Source organism: Aaosphaeria arxii (assembly GCF_010015735.1).
Source record: "Aaosphaeria arxii CBS 175.79 unplaced genomic scaffold BU24scaffold_9, whole genome shotgun sequence".
NCBI lineage: Eukaryota > Fungi > Ascomycota > Dothideomycetes > Pleosporales > Aaosphaeria > Aaosphaeria arxii.
The window spans coordinates 959065-980069 of NW_022983482.1; the positions used below are offsets into that span (position 1 = coordinate 959065).

A 21005-nucleotide genomic window follows, 5' to 3' on the forward strand; every position below is an offset into this window, starting at 1 on the left:
GTCGAAAATTCATCTTATGGAACAGTGCTCCTCCTGATCTGTGCACAATGCACGGAAGTGCTGGCAGAAGGTTGAGCATATATAAAGTGAGCGTGAATGTTGGTTTATAAGGAAGCTTGATGATGCTTGATACATACATTGTGAAGTGTGAGACAAACTTTGTGGACAATGAAGACGTAGTTCGCAATTCACTTAGTGTCTACGTCCTGTGTCTGAGCCGCCTCACGAGAGGTGTGCGCTGATAAATCAATATCCCACTCTCCTATGCAATGTTCATGATAAGTGAATGGAGGGAAATGTTTTGGTAGAATTACTGGAAGCCCATCTCCCCAGTAATGCACCGTTCATGAAGTTTTGTTCACAGCAAAAATGAGTTGAATAATGCAGACACAATGTAGGATAGCCGTGATTTGCTGCATGTCTAAATCATATGATTTCTTAAAGCAATTATGAACGCCTACCAGCCATATCGAGGTATCATCCGTAAGCACTTTACCATAACTCCATTCGTGTGATTAGATCGCCGCCGTTGCCCTTGTGAAATACCAAAATGCCGCCACATAATTGCGCATACCCTCAGAGAACACGGTAGAATAACACAAGTGCTAAAAATGTATTGACGGGCAGTCATGCAAGCCCGCAATACAACAGACCGTCTAGCCGATCTGAAACCTTGACATTTGACGCAGATCTTGATAAGATCTCGGAATTTCTACCTTACCAGATGCGCAATTTGATCACCAGACGTTACGAGGACTAGCGAATGACCAATGTTTTGACAATGTTGCAATCGACATTGTGCAATTCTGGAGGAAACTTGCAATTTTCCCCAAATATGCACGTTTTGCCAGAGGTGGCAGTCTTGCCAGTAGGGGCAGGGCAGCGGTGACCGTAAATGCACTTGATGTCTTCGCAACCGCTTCCGTTGGAGCAAGGGGCCATACGAGCAACGAGGCGGAGGGTCGAAATTTCCGAGGGGGTCGGTTTATACGCATGAAGATGAGTACAATTATCGCCGAAGGGACATTCATCTCGGAGAAAGTGGACATTGCACATCTTGATCCGCTTGATACGGTCCACCTCGACCTTATCATAGTCACGGCTTGGTGGATCTACACGTTGACCTGCACGATTGCGAGCGATGATTTCGCCACGACTGACTGGCCGATAAACTGCTCAAGACGTAAGCTTAACTAGAGGTGAGTATATGTAGTAGGGTTAACATACCTGGTGAATCTGCTGTTGTTGGCGGGGCTGGGGCAGCAGCTTTCGCAGCCCAGTTCATGCCAACCGGCTTTGCTGATGAAATGCCATCGGTACTCGCCAGGGTGGATGTGGAGGGCGTCCTGGGTAGGGTTGGAACAACATGCGCCATGTTGGGGCTATCTAACAATGAGTTGCTATTGCTTGTTTGACGTTGCGGAGGCGGAAACCGGGTTGGTAGCCCACCGATGACGTTGTAATTCTTCACTGGAGCAGGGGAATTGGGGATGCTATTGTACCCAGAAGACGACGCACCCCACGCGGTCGAGAGCTTGGTATCGCGGAATAGGTCTGAGAATTTCTTGGTCTTGTACGGAAGATCCACAAGCTCCTTCTCGAAAGGCACACCCTCCAGGAGGGTAACTCTTGGAACAGCGACGGGGTCGCTCGCATGCGCTTCGAGGGTTCGAGCATATCCGTTATCGTGGGAGCAACCGAAGAAGATTTGACGACAATGGAAATCACCTAGGTAAAGTTTAAAGGTTTCTGACGGTCCGGGTTAGTGATGAGTTCCTTTTACGCCAAACCTTGTTCCGTCCTTTGGGGGCTTGAGAGACATACCTATGATCTTGGTATCAGCCCTATCTTTACCAGGGCCGACGTCGACAAAGTCGAACAGTGAGTTCCCACGGGTGAAACCGCGAGTAAATTGTTCGACAGTTTCAATGTCCTCAACAACACCAGTGCGAACGAGAACTTCGGCTAGCCCACGCACATTGGCATAGACACGACAGATAATCTGCACATTCGTAGGAATGGTTTCGGTTTCATGTTGGACATAATTGAGGATGGCAGCATGGAGTTGAGCAGCAGCCTTGCGACCACCGGGCTCTCCTTGGCGCACCAGTTCGTCCTTGAAAATCATACCATCTCCATCGATCAAGACAGTTACAAACGGATCACGGTCCTGTTACTCGTTAGAATGCTTGTCTTGGTGAGAACATCATTAGATCAAAAGGGATCTTAATGTTGAGCGGACTTACCAGAGCAATTTTAAAGCTTTTCAAATGTGTTTCATACTGGAGCTTCTCGAATTGCCAAGCTTGGGTACACTCCTCGTTCCGTTTGATCTCGCTCTCGTAGGATTGCTTGAGATATTCGTATCTAGCGACCAATTCCTGCACGGCATTAGCAAAGATATATTATTGTATGGAAGACGCAGTGTCAAAATTGTGGTTGTGGCCGAAGTCTGACCGACACCCGTCAAGAGAGATAATGTGTGCGCGGGCAAAATGTGACCGAAATGGACGTACATTTATGAAGTCGCTCTTTGCTTGATCAAGTTTCAGAAGCTGCTGCGCACGGGACCAGACTGATGTGTCGTCTTGCTGCTCTGAAGGCGTTCTGACCCTGCTCGGGGTGAAGGCCTTGCTTTCAGGCGAGGTGCCATTCGAATATGGAGTGCTAGGCGCCATGGTAGGTTTGGTCAAAAAGAAAATTGATGGTGACTTGAGAACAAGTGCCGGTTGGTAACAGGTGAAATGACGCGCAGATGGTAAATGATCTGTCTGTTACAAAGAGGGTCGGACCGGTTCAAAAAAAAAGTGATTAGAGGCGAAGATGGTGGTGGTGGGAGTGAACGGCGATAGTTTGGCGACTGGTCACCCCGAGAATGGAGGCAGAGGTTGGTTTGCCGGGCTTCCGTATTTATTTGCGAAGATGGTTGGAAATTGCGACCCAGACAAGTGCGGTTGAATGATCCAGGCGGAGGATGATGTTTCAATGGAAGGATTTAAAGAACGGAGGGAGGGGGGAGAGGATTATATTGATGATGACGGTGGTGGTGACGGGAAGTCTTTGTTTAGAAAAAAAAGACGGAGATTATCACCAACCATGCAGGTAGGCGCGGAAGGTTGATTGGCAGCCGGGATGCCTGCAGGAGCGAGCGGCGGTGTATGTGCCTATTGGCGCGCAAACTGAAAGAGAGTCCCGGCGCGATGTGAAGCGGAATAGAGAGAAATAAGCGCCGAGAGAGAGAGAGAGAGAGAGAGGAGGGTTTGAAGGTGGCGTATCTTATCTACCTGTCTTGTCTGCCTTGTAGATAGGCAGAGTGAAGAAGGGTTTGAGGATGGATGTATTGAGGAAGAGGTAATGGTGGATGCTTATGTTGGTACCTTTGTGTGATAACGTAGGTACCGATGATGGGGATGGGAACTATTAGTTGATACTTGGCTGGTAACGGTGTAGGTATATATTGTGTACTGTGTGTAATAGAGTATGATACTCAATAGAATAATAGAAACTTTCAATTTGAATGAGGAAAGATCTGGAAAGTTTTGGGAAATTCCCCCATCGTGTGATCGGCACCTTACCTCATTAGGACTAACAGACAATGCAAGGGTGGGCGGAAAGTCTTGGCGAGGGACGCAAAAGCGATCGTCTTCCCATTGGCCAATTCTGTTTGTCTCTTCCATTGGCTCCTTCTGGGTCTTCTGGGCCTCTCTTATTGTCTCTACCCGTTCACGTGCCGTTCTTCTGTCACCGTCCTGTGCTAGTCCGAATAGAGAGTAGACAGGTATTCCGGCTGGCCTGGCCTGGTAAGAAGCCACCTACACTCTACCGTACGGCGTACCTCGTACTGCCTGTATGGCCCTGTACCGTCTGTAGCTACTCCACAGTCACTAGTTACTAGGAGTGAACCACACGCTTAGTTATTACTACTCTACTCTACTCTACACGTAACATCTGTCCCTTCCATTCTCCTCCATTCTCCCTCCTCCACCACCTCTGCCCATCCTCATCCCCCTCATCCCCAATCCCATCCCATCCTCCCTCCACCCTCCCTCCGCGGTCTTCTCTCCACAATGGTTTCCTGGAAGCTCTCTTCTCTGCTCCTCCTCTCCTTGGGCGCTCTCAATGCCTTCGCCAAGGATGAACTCGAGGTATGCGCTTCCTTCTCCGCATCCATGACATCAATCTGAGCTCAGTATATTAACATCCCCAATTGCAGGTCGACCCCGCCAAGGAGGTCGTAGAAGAGCCTCAGAGCGCCGCCCTCAAGGTCTCCGTCTCTGCCAGCTTCCCCCAATCCGAGATCTTCGGTGTCAAGCTCATCAACGGCCACCCGACCCAGGCACAACTTTCCTTCTCCAACGATGAGCCTGAGCCCATCAGTGTCGCCATCGTCGGCGGATCTCTGCTCCAGGACGGTACCCCTGAGCCTCAGATCCTTCGCAACTTGACTGCCACCCGCTACCAGGTTGAGATTCCTGCTGGCGAGTCCGAGACCGTCACCTACAGCTTCAGCACCGAGATGCACCCCCAGAACGTTCGTCTCCAGCTCATGGCTGTCTTGAAGGATTCCAAGAACTCATTCTACACCGTCCCGGCCTACAATGAGACTGTCAGCGTGGTTGAGGCACCCACCAGCTTCTTCGACCCCCAGATGTGAGTGCCTTCTCATCTACTATGGCGTGACCAGTTGCTAATTTCTGCCCGCAGCCTCTTCCTCTACTCCGTTCTCCTCGCTGCCTTCGCCGGAACCGTCTACTTCATCTACAGTACCTGGATCACCACCTTCTTCCCCCAGAAGAAGCGCGGAGGCAAGGGTGGTGAGCGTGCCAAGCGCTCCTCCGCCGGTACCAAGAAGGTCGACCCTACCGAGCAAGTCGCTGTTGTTGGTGCTGATGGTCCCGCCGTCACTACTAGCTCCAAGGCTTATGATGAGAGCTGGATCCCCGCTGCTCACCTTCAGCGCCCTGAGGCCAAGCGCGTCAGGAGCGGTACCCCCAAGACCAAGGTCGTCAAGACCTAAGCGATCCACAACATTGGGGATTTGGTGCATGGTGGAGAGCCACGAGTGCTTGTTTTTTCTTGCGGGATTGCATGGATCTAGTGATTGGGTTTTGGCAACGCGCATATGTTTAAGCAATTTTGGCAATCGACCTGGATAGTATGCATCAGGGCGTTGAAAGCGTAGTTGGATTGCTGGAAATGCAGTCTTGCGCGCTTCCGAGAGGAGTTGACGGCCGAAACACAATGTACTCTATAATGACACCCGAAAAGTTTGCCGGTTATGTATAACTAGGGGGATCAAGTGTACCATTGGAGTCGATAGGTTCACATTAATATATCTGCTTTGGTATAGCTGGGAGGAATCCCGTCTGCCATTTCAGCTCCAATAGTGTCGTCTCCGTTCTAAATTAGTAGCTAACGGTATCACTGACAACAGCTCGTAATCATGGCAACCCACTCACGTTGTAAGTCACTCTCGTTTCCACTCCTCGAACTCCTCCTCTATATGCCTCTTCAGCGCCGCGAACTTCTGCCCAAAGTTCTTTCCACACCGCCAGCACAGCATATCCCACTGCGGCCAGTCCCCCGGATGAAACCTCTTCCTATCCCTCTCCTCATCCAACGGCAACTCGTCTAACCCCACAAAGAAACTCGAATGAAAGCTGAGATAATGCTTCTTATGCTTCAAGCACGGAGAGTGGCTCTCCCGTGACAGAATGTGGATATGCATATGATTCATCGACGGGTGCGTGTGCACACCCGCAACCACCTCCGACATCCAGTCCCGACCTGCGGGGAGCTGCTCGTCGCGCTCGCTGCGCTCGCTGGCCGGAGGCGGCGTCTTGTCGCTTGTCATGAGCTCCTCCAATGCTGTCTGGTACGGCTGGTCTGCCGCGGAGGTCTTGCCGTACATTCGGCGGAGGTCGCTCGCGACGAAGCGCTTGAGGCGGTCTACGCGTTTGTGGGCATCGGCGAGGAGTTCGGGACGTTTGGACAGCGCGTGAAGAGGGTGTTCGCTGTAGATTTCGGGGTCGCGGGGGATGAGGAGGAGGTGTACACTATGTTAGGAGTGTTGGTATGCCAATTGCACTTCATTGCAAATCAAACATCTTGCAGAGCGTACCTCGCTTTCGGATACTTGTCGCGTATCACAACCCAATCGTCGTCGTATTCCACCACTAACCCCTCTGGATTCTTCTCCGGGTGCTCGATGTAAACGCCCAGGCCGTGTCGGGGGTCGAATGCATGGCGTTTGGGTGGTGCCTGCGCGGCGACGGGTGCTGCGGGCTTGGGCTTCTTCGCGGCCGTCATGAGCTCTGTGACTGGCGGTGAGTTAAGGATTTTTGGGTGTTTATATAGATAGGCGGGGAGCGATTGCGAACGTACAGGCATTCGCCCTTTTGGCAGGTTGTGGATCTGGGGCAGCTTGAGGTGTAGCAGGAGCTTCGATGTCCTCAGCTGGGATGGCATCGTGTTTTGTGTTGTTCTCCGCTGGAGAACCCATGCTGGTAGACAATGAAAAATAGGAAGTCTTGAAAGAACAGTCTCACTCTATGGTACAGAGTCGTGGATATATGGAAGGGATTGTCGGCGTATCGCACATGTTTGTGAGACAACAAAAGTTGATGACATTAGAGGGGAACGCGATTGGGAATGACGGAAAGTGACGGTCGCCAAGATAGATATTCCGCTTATCGATAAGACACCATTTGGTGGTCTCGACCATAATTCTCGATTTTCAGCAGTCAGCTTTCAAAGCCCGCCAGCTGCCTTTGGACATTCTATATGGTTTGATTCTACAGACCTATAGCTGACCTTATCATCTCTACATACTTCGGGGAATAATTTGGACATCGTCTCCCCGCTAGATCATCCCTAATCCAAAAGCTGTACCTCAATGTATTGTTGAGGGGATCACATATTTTTGTGCAGTCTGATGCATTCTGAGTCCTACGCTCGGCAGTTGAAAATACCAACAGCACAATACCTCAGGATTCGACTTATCTAGATGGAGACGTCGGAGCGTTTGTTGTTCATAGATTCCAACTTCAGCACCTGGTCGGCATCGGTATAGAGCAGCGTTTTGTTACTTTAGACGCAAATTATCTCAAAAAGTATTTCTATTTCCTAATCATTCGAACTATTCCATCATGCCGAAAAACGCACATCCACCAAGGGGTGGCCAAACGAAAAAGCCAAAATCGGTTCCCCCAGAGGAAGACACAAGCTTCATTGTATTTGGGAACGGCAAGGAAAAGAAGTCCAAAAAAGCAGATGCTTCCTCGAAGCCTGCAGACGACAAGAGCAACGCAAAGGGGAAGACGGCCGCGGGTCCATCTGAAGAAGGACCGAAACGACCAGACACCCGGACTTTGATAGGCGGCGCCTCCTGGACCGGAAAGCTTCCTGTGAATCTACTTTCAGAACATTTCCAGAAGCAGAAATGGGCGAAGCCAGACTATCGGTTGCGTCGACAAGGGGAGAAGCACTTGGCCCAATCTGTGGTGTTGTCGAAGGTGAACCCAAAGACTCAGGAGACTACCACACTTCCACCAATTGAGATACCAAAGGAACTTGAGAGCGAGGCACGTCACCCAACCGCCGTCGAAGCACGTAACTTCGCCGCAGCATACGCTCTGTTCCGGGTTGCAAGTGCTAAAAACATGCATATGATGATGCCTCCATCTTATCGCGACCTGTGGAAAGGCATCTTCACGGATATGAAGAAAGCAGATGAAAGGAACGGAAAAGCTTGGATGTATGAGCCGGATCCATTCTTCGCATACCAGGAGCGACAGAAAGCCGAGGCCGCGGCAGCAAAAGAACGCGAGAAGAAGCAGAAAGAGAGGGAGGATGCGAAAAAGACACAGAACCTCCAACCGGGCATGTCTCTGCCTAATTCGCGGGGACCGTCCCCTGGACGTAACAACCTCCTGAAAGGCTGGGAAAGAGTGCCCAAAATTGAGCTGGGCGAGAAGACGAGAAAGGAAGCTGAGAGGTTGATTCGCAGGGATGCACTGTGGAATCCTCATGATGTTCCGATGGACCCTCGCCAGCGCAGTCGAATTCTTGACGAAGTTACAGACTTGGGCTTTCGACGCAGTCACGTTGAAGAGGCAATCAATGTATGCAAAGACAGAGAGGAAGTAATCGAGTGGCTTCTCATTCACGTCCCGGAGGACGATTTGCCTTCTTGGAGTCTTCCGGAGGGTTACGTTGCTGGTATCAGCATGGCTAGTTCTGATCTCAAGAGAGAAGGTGCCATCAAACGCCTCGCAGCAGCTGGTTATGCAAGCGAACTATGCGAAGAAGCATTCGACAATCAATGTAGAGATGAAGGCAAGGCTGCTGCATATCTCCAAGCCCGACTACTACGGCCAACAGAGGATGAAAAGGATGTCGCTCAAGAATTAGCTTCCCTGACTATTAGTAACGATGACCCTGAAGGAGGGGATGCTTGGGAGGAAGAGCAAATGTCCCTTGAAGCAATTTACGGCGACCTTTACGAAAGGCCATCGCCTACAGTATGTCGCATTCAGCTCGACATTAAGCAGCAAGGGAAACGCCTGGTTCTTCAAGCGAGGAAACCAGTTGGTCCTTACCCATCTGTTTTGCCAATCATTACGTTTGAAGCAGGTATTCCTTCATATATTCGGCTCAGTATCATACGACAGGCTCTCCTACACGCCGAAACTAGCTTCATCGGCGCACCCATGATATTCGACATCGTGGATTGGGTTCAGCAAAACGCAGGTGCCATCTTCAAGGATCCTGGACGGCTGACAGATGTATCGTCAGGAGCTTCCGTCAAAGAGCGTCAACATCTTGAAGAACAAGCGCACAAGAAGGGCCGCAAGAGTCGTGCCAGACAGCCTATCAGATGGGACATAGGCTCGCAGATTAGCCGAAAGATACTTTCGGACTGGCAGATCAAGCAAGGCACAGAAGCTCAGAAGAAGATGATGACCGCCCGGCAAGGTTTACCTGCCTGGAAATTGCGCGAAGAAATCGTGAGAGCAGTCAATGATAGCCAAGTTTGCATCATCTCTGGAGAGACCGGGTCCGGAAAATCGACACAGAGTGTACAGTTCGTCTTGGACGACTTGATACAAAGACAACTCGGTGGTGTGGCGAACATTATCTGTACTCAGCCTCGCAGAATTTCAGCTCTAGGACTTGCAGATCGCGTAGCGGACGAACGATGTGCCCAGGTTGGGGAAGAAATCGGCTATGCTATTCGCGGAGAGTCGAAACAGAAGCCAGGTACTACCAAGATCACATTTGTGACTACTGGTGTTCTGCTTCGGCGTCTACAGACATCAGGCGGTAGTGCGGACGATGTCGTCGCCGCTCTGGCCGACGTCAGCCACGTAGTGGTTGATGAAGTGCACGAGCGTAGTCTTGACACTGACTTTCTCCTGGTTCTTTTGAGAGACATTCTCCGAAAGCGAAAAGATCTCAAAGTCATTTTGATGAGTGCTACTCTTGATGCAGATGTTTTCGAGGCGTATTTCCACGATGTCGGCCCCGTAGGCCGCGTAGAGATCCAAGGGAGAACATATCCAGTGGATGATTATTACGTCGATGACATTGTTCACTTCACCAACTTTCGTGGCGGCAGGAACGAAGACTTTGATGATACCCCAGACACAAAGTCACTGTCTGCAAACCTCCGCAGTATTGGCTTTGGTATCAACTATGATCTGATCGCAGAGACGGTTCGATACATCGATCAACAGCTCGGAGACAAGGACGGGGGCGTCTTGATTTTCCTTCCTGGTACAATGGAAATTGATCGAACTCTGCAAGCACTACGGCAATTTCCCAATTTCCACGCTTTACCTCTGCATGCCTCGTTGCTACCAGCAGAGCAGAAGCGAGTATTCCCTCGTGCTCCAGCAGGAAAACGAAAGGTCATCGCAGCGACAAATGTCGCGGAAACATCTATCACTATTGAGGATATCGTTGCAGTCATAGACACCGGAAAGGTCAAAGAAACCAGCTTTGATCCGCAAAACAACATGGTTCGATTAGCAGAGACTTGGGCTTCACGCGCTGCCTGTAAGCAACGTCGTGGCCGTGCAGGACGTGTGCGCGCCGGACAGTGCTACAAACTTTACACGCGCAACGCCGAGGCCAAGATGATGGAGCGTCCCGACCCTGAGATTCGACGCGTGCCTCTGGAGCAACTTTGCTTGTCCATCAAAGCTATGGGCGTGCAAGATGTGTCCGGCTTCTTGGCTAGTGCCCTGACTCCCCCAGAGAGTACCGCAGTTGAGGGGGCTATCAAGCTGCTCGGTCAGATTGGAGCAATTGATGATGATCAGCTCACTGCACTCGGACGACACCTCTCCATGATTCCAGCCGATCTTCGTTGCAGTAAACTTCTTGTCTTTGGAGCCACTTTTGGATGTCTCGAAGCAACACTCACTATTGCATCAGTACTCACAACTCGGTCTCCGTTCCTCTCTCCAAGGGAGCGTGACCAAGAAACCCGCGACGAGTTTAGTCGTGTACGATCATCATTCTCCCAGAACCAAGGCGACCTTTTGATTGATCTTCGTGCATACGAGCAATGGTCTGGCATGCGAGCCAAGGGAGTCCCCAACTGGGAATTGCGACGATGGTGTCAAGATAACCGACTTTCGTCACAGACGTTGTTCGATGTTGCTAGCAATCGCTCGCAGTATTTATCATCTCTGAAAGAGATATCACTCATACCGACATCATATTCGTCCAACAACACAAACACGTATGGCGCCTACAACAAGCATAACGCTAATGATGCACTCCTGCGTGCACTCATAGCTGGTTCCTTCAATCCACAGATTGCCCGCATCCAGATGCCAGACAAAAAGTTCGCGGCAGGCATCGCTGGCGCTGTCGAGCTGGATCCTGAAGCTCGAACTATAAAATACTTCAATCAAGAGAACGGTCGTGTGTTCGTGCATCCAAGTTCCATCATTTTCGATGCACAAACATTCCCGTCGAATGCAGCATTTATCGCATACTTCAATAAGATGGCAACGTCCAAGATATTTATTCGCGATATTACTCCTTTCAACGCTTACTCCTTGCTCATGTTCGCTGGCTCGATTTCAGTTGATACGCTAGGACGTGGTCTTGTTGTTGATGAATGGATACGTCTTCGAGGCTGGGCTAGAATTGGAGTTCTCGTCAGCAGGCTGAGGGGTATGTTGGACGCAGTGCTTGACAAGAAGGTTAGAGAACCGGGAAAAGACATGGACGATATGGATAGAGAAGTAGTGGATTGTGTAAGACGACTAGTAGAGAAGGACGGCCTGGATAATTGATCACTTTCTGGATTGGAAAGACGATCAAAGATGCTGGCTTCTTCAATGGCCGTAATAGGAGCAGCTAGAAATAACGAATTATACAACTATTGGCTAGAGGTATTCTGTTAGCATTCCTATGTCCTATATCGGTACACGCATCTGTCACAGGAACAACCTGGACGGGGTTTAGTGTGCATTGAATCAGGAATCGACTGACTCGCGAATTGACAATCATGTAGCGGTTATAGCCAACTAGCGAGTCAAGCATTCTTCGGCCGATGCTACGGAAGGTGACGTTAAACAAGGCGGAATAAAGAATCCGCTCGAGACTGCGCTCTCCGACCTGCCGATGGATAAACCGAGACTCCGCGAACCTTGACAAGTGAATTTACGGAGAAACACGTGATCGAAACCCCTCGCGCTCGCCGGGTATGTTCGGCGCGATTCGTCACTCCCATTCACTATTCTTGACTAGGCTAGCTTCACCCCATGGAGTATTGTGGGGTAGGGCTATCTCCAGAGCTTTCGTCTAATTAAGTCCGACGTCTAGCGGAAATGCTCAACCGTCAGTGACACGCTCTATGGCATTTGCATTTCCAATGGCAGGCCTTCACCGGGAGGCGTCCCCGCCAGAGGAGCCATATATCTATATCATGCTCTCTGTTGTCTTTTGCTTTTTGAAATGGTCTAGCAACCACTCCTCTTTCTCCTGTCTTCCCCTTTTAAAGATACCCTAGTGACCTTTTAACACAACAAGCATGGCTCCAGCTGCTCGTCGAGCTGTTCGCGTCGCCGGCGCCTCCGGCGGGTTTTCAGACCGTGTTCGCGCGATTTCTTCACTTGCAAACAATGAAGAGGTGGACGTAATCGTCGGAGACTGGCTCTCCGAGATGACAATGACCATGCATGGAACTGCAAAGATCAGAAACAAGGAGAATATGTCACAAGCGCAGAGCTTCGAGGAGAAGCTCGAATACGCCATGTTCGCTGAGAACTTCCTTGATTGCTTCATGCCTGCTGTTCCTGCTCTTGCAGAGAAGGGAATCAAGCTTGCCGTCAATGCTGGTGCTTCAGACACAGAGTTGCTTGCACAGCTCGTTGATAAGAAGGTCAAGGAGGCAGGTTACAACCTTAAGGTCGCCTGGATCGAGGGCGACGACGTCACAGGGGCCGTCCAGGGAATGCTTAACAAGGGCGAGGGATTCCGTAGTTTGATGCACAACCGCTCAGTTGAGGAGTGGGGACTGGACCCTGTTTGCGCACAGTGCTATCTTGGTGGCATGGGCATCGCAAGAGCCCTGACCGAGGGAGCTGATGTTGTTATTTGCGGTCGAGTCTCTGATGCTTCTCCTATCATTGGAGCTGCAGCGTATGTCCACCCACTCTCATGAAAAATCTTGGCTAATTTGAACAGTTGGTGGCACGAATGGACGAACGACATGTTTGACGAGTTGGCCGGATCTCTCATTATCGGTATGGACCTTGAATACTGACAGCGCGCCTAGTACTAACATTGCCAGGCCACCTCCTTGAGTGCTCAGCGTACGTCTCTGGCGGTTACTGTGCCGATTTCCGCTCGCTCTTGAAGTCCGGAAAGCACATTAACATGGGTTTCCCCATCTGTGCCATTGATCATAAGGGTCATGGTATCATGTACAAAGAGAAGAATACAGGTGGTAACATGACAGTCAACTCAGTGACCTCCCAACTTCTTTATGAGATTCAAGGGCCACAATACTACAACTGCGATGTCACGGCACAGCTTGAGAATATAAAGATCGAGCAAGTAGGCGAAGACCAAGTCAAGGTATCTGGCGTTCGAGGCCTCCCTCCACCACCAACGACCAAGGTCGGCCTCACTGGATTTGCAGGATGGCAAGCAGAATACCATGTTTATCTATGCGGTCTCCACATCGAGGAGAAGTGCAAGTTCACTGAGGAACAAATCAAATATGAGCTCGGCGAGGAGACACTGAAGAAGTTCACTACCCTAAAGTTTATGCAGAACGGCGCATCTCCTATCGACGCCCGAAATCAGGATGTAGCTACCGTGGACTTCCGTATTTTTGCTCAATCGAAGGACCGCGAGCTACTCAACATGCGAAATCCCAAAGGCTTCTTTCGAGTCTCAATGGTTACCTTCTTGCAGTCCTGCCCAGGAGCTTCTCTCGGCAACGATTTCCGCCTAGCAGAGGGAAAGCCTTACTACGAGTATCACCCATCCCTTCTCCCACAGGCCGCGCTCAAGCAGCGAGCACACTGCTTGTGGGATGCAGAAGGCGCCGTAGACGGCAAGAAAGTCATCGACATCCCTCTCGCTCCCGAGTTCCGCGAGTACGACCGACAACAGCCCTCTTATGAGACTACCAACCCCGTTCCCCTCGAATCATTTGGCCCGATTGTTCGCCTACCTCTTGGATCTATCGTACTTGGTCGCTCTGGAGACAAGTGCTCAGACTGCAACGTTGGATTCTTTGTCCGCCATGCAGACGAGTGGGAGTGGCTACGCAGCCTTCTCACCATCGACAAGATTAAGGAACTGCTTGGCCCTGAAGAGTACAAGGGCAAGCCGATCGATCGATTCGAGATGCCGAACATTTTTGCAGTCCACTTCCTCCTGCACGACCACTTGGACCGTGGTTACGATGCTTGCTCAACATACGATACCTTGGGCAAGAACTGTTTGGAGTATCTGAGGGCGAAGACTGTTGATATACCGGTTGAGTTCGTCAAGAGGGGTGTGCTATAAACTGCGCTTATAAAACTTTGTATGACATTATGTAGCGATTTCTTGCAATTACAAAAATTGTACCAGAATTAGTCCGTTTCCGGATCTATCATTGAGAATAATAAAGCCACTGGTCGGTTAAAACTTTGTTTCTTAAGTGAGGTGGATATACTAAATCAACATTAGCCAAGTTGTCGATATGAATGTCGGGTATACTCACTGGTCATCATATCGTTGCTAAATCGTAAATATCGTACTGGACTTCTTTGAGTCGGGACCGGGGCCACTCATTCCGCAACCTCTCCCTCAGGTTTCTTATTCTTTTTCTTAGCCTTCCTGTTTTTCTTCCTTGCCTCTTTAACCTCTTGTGGTTCGTCATCGTCGAGCTCCTCCAACGCCTTATCCGCATCATCATTGCCCTCCATCTCAAGATTATTTTCCCCCCTACCCCATACAAAAACCAAGCCCATGCAGAAAAATCCCCCAAACCCAACAGCCACCGCCACAGTGGTCTCTAAGATTCCAAGTACCGAAACCTTCGCAAGCCGCTGCAGAGTTGGTGTCACCAATTCTCTCCTCTCTTGCTCGAGGTCAGGGTTGACAGAATACAATATGGCGAGTAGAACAGCAAGTATCATTGCAAGACATATTACTGTAAGGACTTGTATGATGGCAAGGACGATGGAAATGTTCTTGGTGGTTTTGAGTACTTTGAAGCCGGCAGCGACGAGCGGCGTCACTTGGTCAAAGGCGGCGTTTATCTCGCGGGAGTACGGTATGCCCATTGTGAATTTTAAATAATATAATGGGATAATATATGCTGAGATATGGGTATTATGAACATGTTGTTCGAGGTTGGTGGCGACGCTTTTTAACTTCCCGTCTCTGCGATTCTTGAACAAGTAATGGATGATGCATGATGTCATCCAAGTACAATTGTTGGCTTTGTCTGATCGAAACTGGACTATGTTTCTCCATCGATTAAATTTTAATCTTGGACGCTAATCTTCAATTCATCTTGGAAATTAAGATGACAGCTAGGCTCCCTTGAGATCGCCTTGCTGTCCATCTTGAAGTTGTCTATGGCGCTACCTATCACGTGACACATCAGCTATTCCAAGAATGTCAATCACGGGACTGTGTTTACACCCGGATCCGTGGACTTCCCCTCCCAACAATCGACTGATTCATCGTGCTGGGGTGGCGATTTTCATTCGACAGCATTCAACCTACGTGTACAATCGACATGAGTGCGCTTCCATTGCAGGAAAATTCCCTGATGAATTCCAAGGCTTCTCAAGCATCGTCTCAACAATCCACATTGCCCCGATATCTTGCTCGATATGTCGACTTGGGATTTGACTCGGACGACATCGTAGCATTGATAGATTCCATCGATGAAGAACATGGGGTCACCAGACGGCCACACTTACCGGCGGAGATCTTGTTCCTCATCCTTGACTTTGTCCGGATTGATTGCATCCTGGGATTTCGACTTGTGTGCCGTGCTTTCAAACAGTACATTGACACCCACGTATTCTACTCCTACTTGTTGAGGACCGAAATTATCGGCTACGTGGGACCGCGAATCCTATACGGACCTGACTGGATACTCCCCGCCTACGACAAGATAAGCACGTTCTGCGCATGTTTCTCGCATGTGGAGAGGTTTGAGGAAGACAGCAGGGCCAAATGGGGCGGTAATCGGGCTATCTTCAAGCTAGATGAGGCGTACATGAACAGAATAGAGCAGCTTTGGAGGCCAACGTCTGGAGATGTTTACAATCCCAACACGGCGCTGTGGGCAACATTCTGCTGGCAATTCATGACCAAACGTCCTATAGAATACTATGGTATGCGATGGTTTGCTAAGATTGACGATGCCGTTCTGCCACTAGATTCGTCGATGTTTCTGAGCAGTGAAGTCAGGACTCGTATGATTGAATTGGACTGGAAGAATATGGTGATGGAATTTGCTATTGCTGAAGCTAAGGTGAAGAGAAAGTTGGATTCGGTAAGTACAGAGCAGAACGTTACTTTCGTGTATTGGCCACTCTGTCGCGTTTGCCCTCGTCCATTTGCTGTATCCAGGCATGTCCTCAACCGGTGTTCCATCTTCGCTCACCGTAGGCGGAGACCTGCAGCGTGCGCGATATGGCAGCAATTGACATCGAAACGTCACTGACTCTCAGCTCAGACGAAAGGGTTAAGATATACTTCGGGACATCAGGACGATTGCGTCCGAGCCGTATGCCGGGAGCGACAACATACGTTCATCGACCTTAGTGTTCCGGAGGGAAGACGATTGAAGTGGACCATGAACACCCACCTTCGGCCACTCTTCCAAGCGCCGGGATACAACAGGCCAAAGAACCCCATCATCGATCATGAAGACGACAGCATGAAGATGCTGCTATTTCTCCGGAGGGATGCAGCGGTGGGTCCTCGCGAACGCGAGTATCTAATGCAGCTCGCGAAGGACCGGGAAGCCATCTTCAAAGATATGCAAGAGCTTGACAGATCAGTGGCTGTCTGGAAAGACTTCCTATATGATCCATCGCCCATTGATCCCGGAGAAAGAGCATTAAGAGTCACGACGGGATTGAAGACCAGAAAATTTACCAAATTACCCACAAACCCAATTGCTTGGAGCGATAAGACTAGGAGAAGAGAAGAGCAAAGGAGAGAGATGTGGAAAAATCAGAGGAGAACCTTGGATCAGATCCTTGAGATTACGAGAAATGCGGTGGATGTGCTTCAGCTACCCGATGATGCCTTTGACGATGCCGACGATATTTGAGTGCACGCAGGAGGTCACATCCGGCTTGGCCTCGTCTCATCGCCAGGCTGAGTGCGCACAGGATATATCTTCACATCTGAACAACAAACTTTTTCAACCAGTACAACATTTACGAGCTCAATTTTTGTAACGAGCAAACCGACCTTCCGAACTCTACCTGCAATGATCCATTGCACCGGATCAAGATATGTGATGCAGTCATGCCGAGGCTTCGTACGAGGTGTTATCCGCGCGCCCCTTCGACAAAATACGACCAAAATGTGCGCGCTGTGCATCATGCACCCTCAGGCAACGGTTGACTCCCCAGCCTTTCCACTGTATTATCGGCCTTAATCTCGTAAATCTCAAACGGCGGCTTGAATCCGCACTCGACATAAGCCACCAAACGACAACTCTCTGGAATGGCTTCACGGTATACCTTACATTCCTGAGGCAGCACCTTGTTCATGTTCGTCCAGTTGTCCACGTTCAATCCCATGTTCTCAGTGGCATAGGGATCATCATCCCAAAACCTGCATAATTCGTTCCAATCGTCACTTATATCGACTATTATGCAAAGGTACTTCAGCCTTTCCATCGTCTTGACAAGCTCGAGTTCCCGCCTGTTTCTTGACAGATAGAGTTCTTTATTGAGTTGGGCCTGTCGACTATATGTGTTGTGTAGCGTGAGATGCTGTATCTGCGAATAGAGCTGCGGCGGCACAATTTCAAAGAAGACGTGGAAAGTCTCTTTGTCGTCGAAAGCGAAATGGTTGCGGTAATACAGGATCGAACTTGTCTCTATATACCTGCACGGAAACATTAGTAACAGTGATGACGCTTCATCGGCGGAGGGGCAACACGAACGCAAGTTTGCAACAGCGAAGGACGGCATTAAACGCAACTTGCGATGACTCCGTTCTCTCCTCGCGCGTGCATTTATGGTATGGAGAGCCGTTCTCAGGGTCCTTGCACGCCATTCCCCGAAGATCGATGGATCCGCTTTCTGTCTTCCGGAGGAAGAAGTCAATTCGCTCGTTCGAGCACAACACGAGATCCCAGATGACCTCCCTGATTTCGGTAGGGAGGCGCGAGAAGAGAGGTGACAGAGGTTGTTGGCTGAAGTTACTTGGTTTTCCTTCCCCAGTGGCTGCTTCGACACCAATATCCGTGCTGTAGTTCCATTTAGATGTGTCGGTTAGATGCCGTCCTCGATCTAGCGATTGCACATCCAACTTGAAAGCACGTTCCAGAGAGTCCCTCGCTTCTATTACGGGCTGTTTCGTAGTATATCCGCCATTCCCCTCATGATCTCTTTTCCATAATTTTTTGCCTTGCAATAATTTCCCTACGGGATTGACTTTCGATAACAGGTTTGGCAATGTTCGATGCGTTTGATCGTCGGTTTTTGGCTTGGATTTTGAAGTGAAAGAATTCATCGTGTATGTAGCGTTGGTGTTTTCCGAGCAGAAATTATGGAATCAGGTAGTCACATGGGATAGTTATATCAAGTAAACGTTGCCTAATCGTTAATGCCATCGATGCAGGTATGCAGTGGCTTATGCGTCATCGTCATGCCTCGGCTTGGCGGTGGGACGACGTGCATGATCGTCATAGTTGGTAGATATGTTACGATGGCATGTTTGGTATCATTCTGTCCTGCTATCAAAATTCACGTTGAACACTAAGTGTGAAGTGATGCATTCATGACACTGATTAATGTTGAATGGCAACTAGTAGGAAAGTCAAGCCTAGGGTGCAACACGTGACCGGACCTTGCATCCGTTGTCGGGTTCACAGGGAGACGCCCAATTGTTGTAGAGTAAGGCGACCAGTTACGAGTAGTTTTACAGTTGTTTGAAACCTTGATAGAGCGAGCATCATATCTCATTAGGGATTGTAGCCGTGAAATAAGTGGTGTTTGTCTACATTAAAGTTACTATTACTACCTAGGTGTCTGAAGTCGTTGTCTATTCGACGACTTGTTTCTACTATATTACATTACACGCTGTTCGTCGTCTCTCAATTCCTCCCAATACTGTGCGTCAAGCACTAAAGCGCCGAAAAAGTGTTTCATGGGTATTCAAACCAAATAATCGCTGACATGTGTACTGTACTGTGCACGCCCGAACTAAAGAACAAAGGGCCGTATGCTTTTTTACTACTTGTGAGCGTCATCCAGTGGATGCTCACATATCCAATCTCCTGCTGATCGTCGGTGATCTATCATCGAAACCAAGAGTTGTGCAATATCGTACAAGGGAAGTTGCGCGGTGTGGGGAGGGATGCTCATAGGAAAACGGCTGCGCCGAGTATCCCGATAAGTGCACTGATCATCTTCGGCAATGCAACTGATTGTGCGCCTCCAGAAGATTCTGTAGGCACCGACGGTGAGGTTTCTCCGATGGAGCTTGGCTTGGGAACGTCTTGGGTAGAGGCCGTCGATGCGGTGAAGGTGGAAGTCGAAGCAGGTAAGGTAGCAGTGGAGATCGTTCCATTCTTTGAGCTGCTGGATGAGGCAGAGATTGACATTGAAAGAGTGCTTGGCTCGAATGAATGTTTCGTTAGGGGTGTAGTCGAAGATGGACTTGCAGTGGTGGAGGAGGCGGTGCTGACAATGCTGGTGGAAGCGATCGAAGAACTCAAAGGCGCTGGCGGGTTGAGCAGTGATGCAACGATGCTAACCTGGTGGCATTGGTCCCCAATGCTCTGGTCGTAGAGATTGCCAAAAGCTCCACTCATACAGCGATACCATACGGTCGAGCCGCCCAGAGCAAGGGAGCTATTCTCGCAAACTGAAAATCCGCCAGTGTAGATTGTACCCGCCTGAGGAGGACCATCGAATTGAAATTGGCGATTGGCAACGATGGCACCGATGCGGCCGATTGGATCGCGAAGTATGCCGTCTTTTAACGAGACTTCAAGTGCTCCTGCAGTCAACTATATATCAGTTAGTGGGTGGACTTCAGAGAGCAAGCCTAGATGACCTCTAAGGCTACGTTGATGAATCTGTGGGTTTAGACATACCGCTGATGTAGAATCACGACGGCCATGAGAGCCTAATTGGGTAGCAATGCCAATGGTGAAGTTGCTTTCGATAGTCTGCTCACAGCCAGGAGGCGGTGGAGCGGACGGGGCAATGCCTTCTTCCACTGCCTGCGCGAGAATGCTAGGTACGCAAGACAGTAGGATGAGGCAGAGTGAGGTATGCATGATGAATGGGAAGAATTTGCGAAGAGTAAAGCGATGTGATATGGCGTTTTATCTTTGAATGGTTTTGGGAGCGAGTGTTCGGTGAAGCAGCTCTGGTGGTGCTTGTGAAGGTGAGAGAAGATAGCTGTGAAGAGTGGGAGCAAGAATTGAATGGGTCAGCGGCGAGGGAAATAAAGAAGGGTAGAGATATAATATAGAGTAAATGAGAGATAGAAGATCGAGGAGGGCGTGGAGGTGAGGAGGCGAGAAGAAATGTGAGGGCGTAGGAGGTTGGTTTATGTGATGAGTTTGGTGTAACGGACCACGTACCTTGGATGGGCAGGTACTCATGCACTCAGGGACTGTACTACCAATCCGACCCGCCACCGAACGAGTATTCTGTACTTTGTATCTACGCCTTTCTACTCAGTGCTACTGTACACCAGGTAACTACTGTGTACTCCGTAGTATGTACGGATCACTGTGCTCTGTACTCCACACTCCGTACGCAGTAATAATTGTTGCGGAACACAGCCAGCAAGGATATTCACCCACAGCAACCGATCCATCGCGTGCCTGGCGATCGATTTCTCCAACCAGTTTAGCCTGTTTGGATATACATTATCGGCGTGACCCTTCTCTAAAATACATGGCCAATTGAATATTGCGTGTCCCTGGTTGATAGCATGCGAAACCTGAAAGTTGTAACGGGAATACATCGAAATTCATTAAAACGAAACGCCACCTTCTGGGAATTCTTTTAAGAAGCTGGATATTCGAACCGGATTATCGCTACACCTTCGCAGTGATCATACTGTTTCGTGACCTAAGATTTCTTTTTTGACAGTCTTGTTCAGAGGTGTCGGCGGTGGCCGGGAGATGTGGAATTCCTCACCCTCTATCCAACAACGTGGAATTTCCCCCGTGGCAGTAGCCTCTAGAACTCCATTCTTACATGCCCAGATGCCCGACCCGGTAACCAAGCTGCCCGGTGACATCATCACTGAGCCTG

At 49.7% G+C, this 21005-nt stretch overlaps 9 protein-coding genes across 9 annotated transcripts; 4 read left to right on the forward strand and 5 right to left on the reverse strand.

Moving 5' to 3' along the window:
• Positions 1-756: 756 nt before the first annotated feature.
• Positions 757-2678, reverse strand: BU24DRAFT_435970 (uncharacterized protein; the record flags this gene model as incomplete). Its single annotated transcript, XM_033530129.1, has 5 exons — positions 757-1172; positions 1228-1749; positions 1825-2170; positions 2247-2381; positions 2517-2678. The coding sequence occupies 5 exons, from the start codon at positions 2676-2678 to the stop codon at positions 757-759; spliced, it is 1581 nt and encodes a 526-aa protein (XP_033379905.1).
• Positions 2679-3812: 1134 nt separating this feature from the next.
• On the forward strand, positions 3813-5380 carry BU24DRAFT_443844 (uncharacterized protein). Its single transcript, XM_033530603.1, has 3 exons — positions 3813-4145; positions 4214-4650; positions 4705-5380. Exons 1-3 carry the CDS (start codon positions 4068-4070, stop codon positions 5015-5017), a joined length of 828 nt encoding a protein of 275 aa, XP_033379906.1. The 5' UTR covers positions 3813-4067; the 3' UTR covers positions 5018-5380.
• BU24DRAFT_284169 (HIT-like protein) lies at positions 5295-6464 on the reverse strand. The gene is made up of 3 exons (XM_033522756.1): positions 6385-6464; positions 6122-6314; positions 5295-6056 (listed from the first exon to the last, which is right to left on the reverse strand). The coding sequence occupies exons 2-3, from the start codon at positions 6307-6309 to the stop codon at positions 5468-5470; spliced, it is 777 nt and encodes a 258-aa protein (XP_033379907.1). The 5' UTR covers positions 6310-6314; positions 6385-6464; the 3' UTR covers positions 5295-5467.
• A 641-nt stretch (positions 6465-7105) lies between these two features.
• BU24DRAFT_376835 (DEAD/DEAH box helicase-like protein) lies at positions 7106-11348 on the forward strand. Its single transcript, XM_033524628.1, has one exon. It carries the CDS (start codon positions 7149-7151, stop codon positions 11310-11312), a length of 4164 nt encoding a protein of 1387 aa, XP_033379908.1. The 5' UTR covers positions 7106-7148; the 3' UTR covers positions 11313-11348.
• A 611-nt stretch (positions 11349-11959) lies between these two features.
• On the forward strand, positions 11960-13947 carry BU24DRAFT_376838 (DUF1446-domain-containing protein; the record flags this gene model as incomplete). The annotated part of the gene is made up of 3 exons (XM_033524629.1): positions 11960-12663; positions 12709-12767; positions 12815-13947. Coding segments are annotated over exons 1-3 (1803 nt in total), but the record flags the coding sequence as incomplete, so codon positions are not given.
• A 100-nt stretch (positions 13948-14047) lies between these two features.
• BU24DRAFT_426646 (uncharacterized protein) lies at positions 14048-15058 on the reverse strand. Its single transcript, XM_033529020.1, has 2 exons — positions 14243-15058; positions 14048-14193 (listed from the first exon to the last, which is right to left on the reverse strand). Exon 1 carries the CDS (start codon positions 14805-14807, stop codon positions 14310-14312), a length of 498 nt encoding a protein of 165 aa, XP_033379910.1. The 5' UTR covers positions 14808-15058; the 3' UTR covers positions 14048-14193; positions 14243-14309.
• A 210-nt stretch (positions 15059-15268) lies between these two features.
• BU24DRAFT_413207 (uncharacterized protein) lies at positions 15269-16822 on the forward strand (the record flags this gene model as incomplete). The annotated part of the gene is made up of 2 exons (XM_033526143.1): positions 15269-16036; positions 16220-16822. The coding sequence occupies 2 exons, from the start codon at positions 15269-15271 to the stop codon at positions 16820-16822; spliced, it is 1371 nt and encodes a 456-aa protein (XP_033379911.1).
• An 821-nt stretch (positions 16823-17643) lies between these two features.
• Positions 17644-18240, reverse strand: BU24DRAFT_413208 (uncharacterized protein; the record flags this gene model as incomplete). Its single annotated transcript, XM_033526144.1, has 1 exon — positions 17644-18240. One exon carries the CDS (start codon positions 18238-18240, stop codon positions 17644-17646), a length of 597 nt encoding a protein of 198 aa, XP_033379912.1.
• Positions 18241-18891: 651 nt separating this feature from the next.
• Positions 18892-20171, reverse strand: BU24DRAFT_284207 (uncharacterized protein). Its single transcript, XM_033522757.1, has 2 exons — positions 19829-20171; positions 18892-19741 (listed from the first exon to the last, which is right to left on the reverse strand). Exons 1-2 carry the CDS (start codon positions 20012-20014, stop codon positions 19091-19093), a joined length of 837 nt encoding a protein of 278 aa, XP_033379913.1. The 5' UTR covers positions 20015-20171; the 3' UTR covers positions 18892-19090.
• Positions 20172-21005: the final 834 nt, after the last annotated feature.

What these genes read in the sequence shown, in the direction of transcription:
- BU24DRAFT_426646 (XM_033529020.1), bottom strand. Translation starts at nt 14,807, where the DNA reads ATGGGCATACCGTACTCCCGCGAGATAAACGCCGCCTTTGACCAAGTG.
- BU24DRAFT_443844 (XM_033530603.1), top strand. Translation starts at nt 4,068, where the DNA reads ATGGTTTCCTGGAAGCTCTCTTCTCTGCTCCTCCTCTCCTTGGGCGCT. An exon ending in TCGCCAAGGATGAACTCGAG is followed by an intron (nt 4,146 to 4,213) that starts GTATGCGCTTCC and finishes CCCCAATTGCAG; the next exon opens with GTCGACCCCGCCAAGGAGGT. An exon ending in AGCTTCTTCGACCCCCAGAT is followed by an intron (nt 4,651 to 4,704) that starts GTGAGTGCCTTC and finishes TTCTGCCCGCAG; the next exon opens with CCTCTTCCTCTACTCCGTTC.
- BU24DRAFT_284169 (XM_033522756.1), bottom strand. Translation starts at nt 6,309, where the DNA reads ATGACGGCCGCGAAGAAGCCCAAGCCCGCAGCACCCGTCGCCGCGCAG. An exon ending in GACAAGTATCCGAAAGCGAG is followed by an intron (nt 6,057 to 6,121) that starts GTACGCTCTGCA and finishes CTCCTAACATAG; the next exon opens with TGTACACCTCCTCCTCATCC.
- BU24DRAFT_376835 (XM_033524628.1), top strand. Translation starts at nt 7,149, where the DNA reads ATGCCGAAAAACGCACATCCACCAAGGGGTGGCCAAACGAAAAAGCCA.
- BU24DRAFT_284207 (XM_033522757.1), bottom strand. Translation starts at nt 20,014, where the DNA reads ATGCATACCTCACTCTGCCTCATCCTACTGTCTTGCGTACCTAGCATT. An exon ending in GTCGTGATTCTACATCAGCG is followed by an intron (nt 19,742 to 19,828) that starts GTATGTCTAAAC and finishes ACTGATATATAG; the next exon opens with TTGACTGCAGGAGCACTTGA.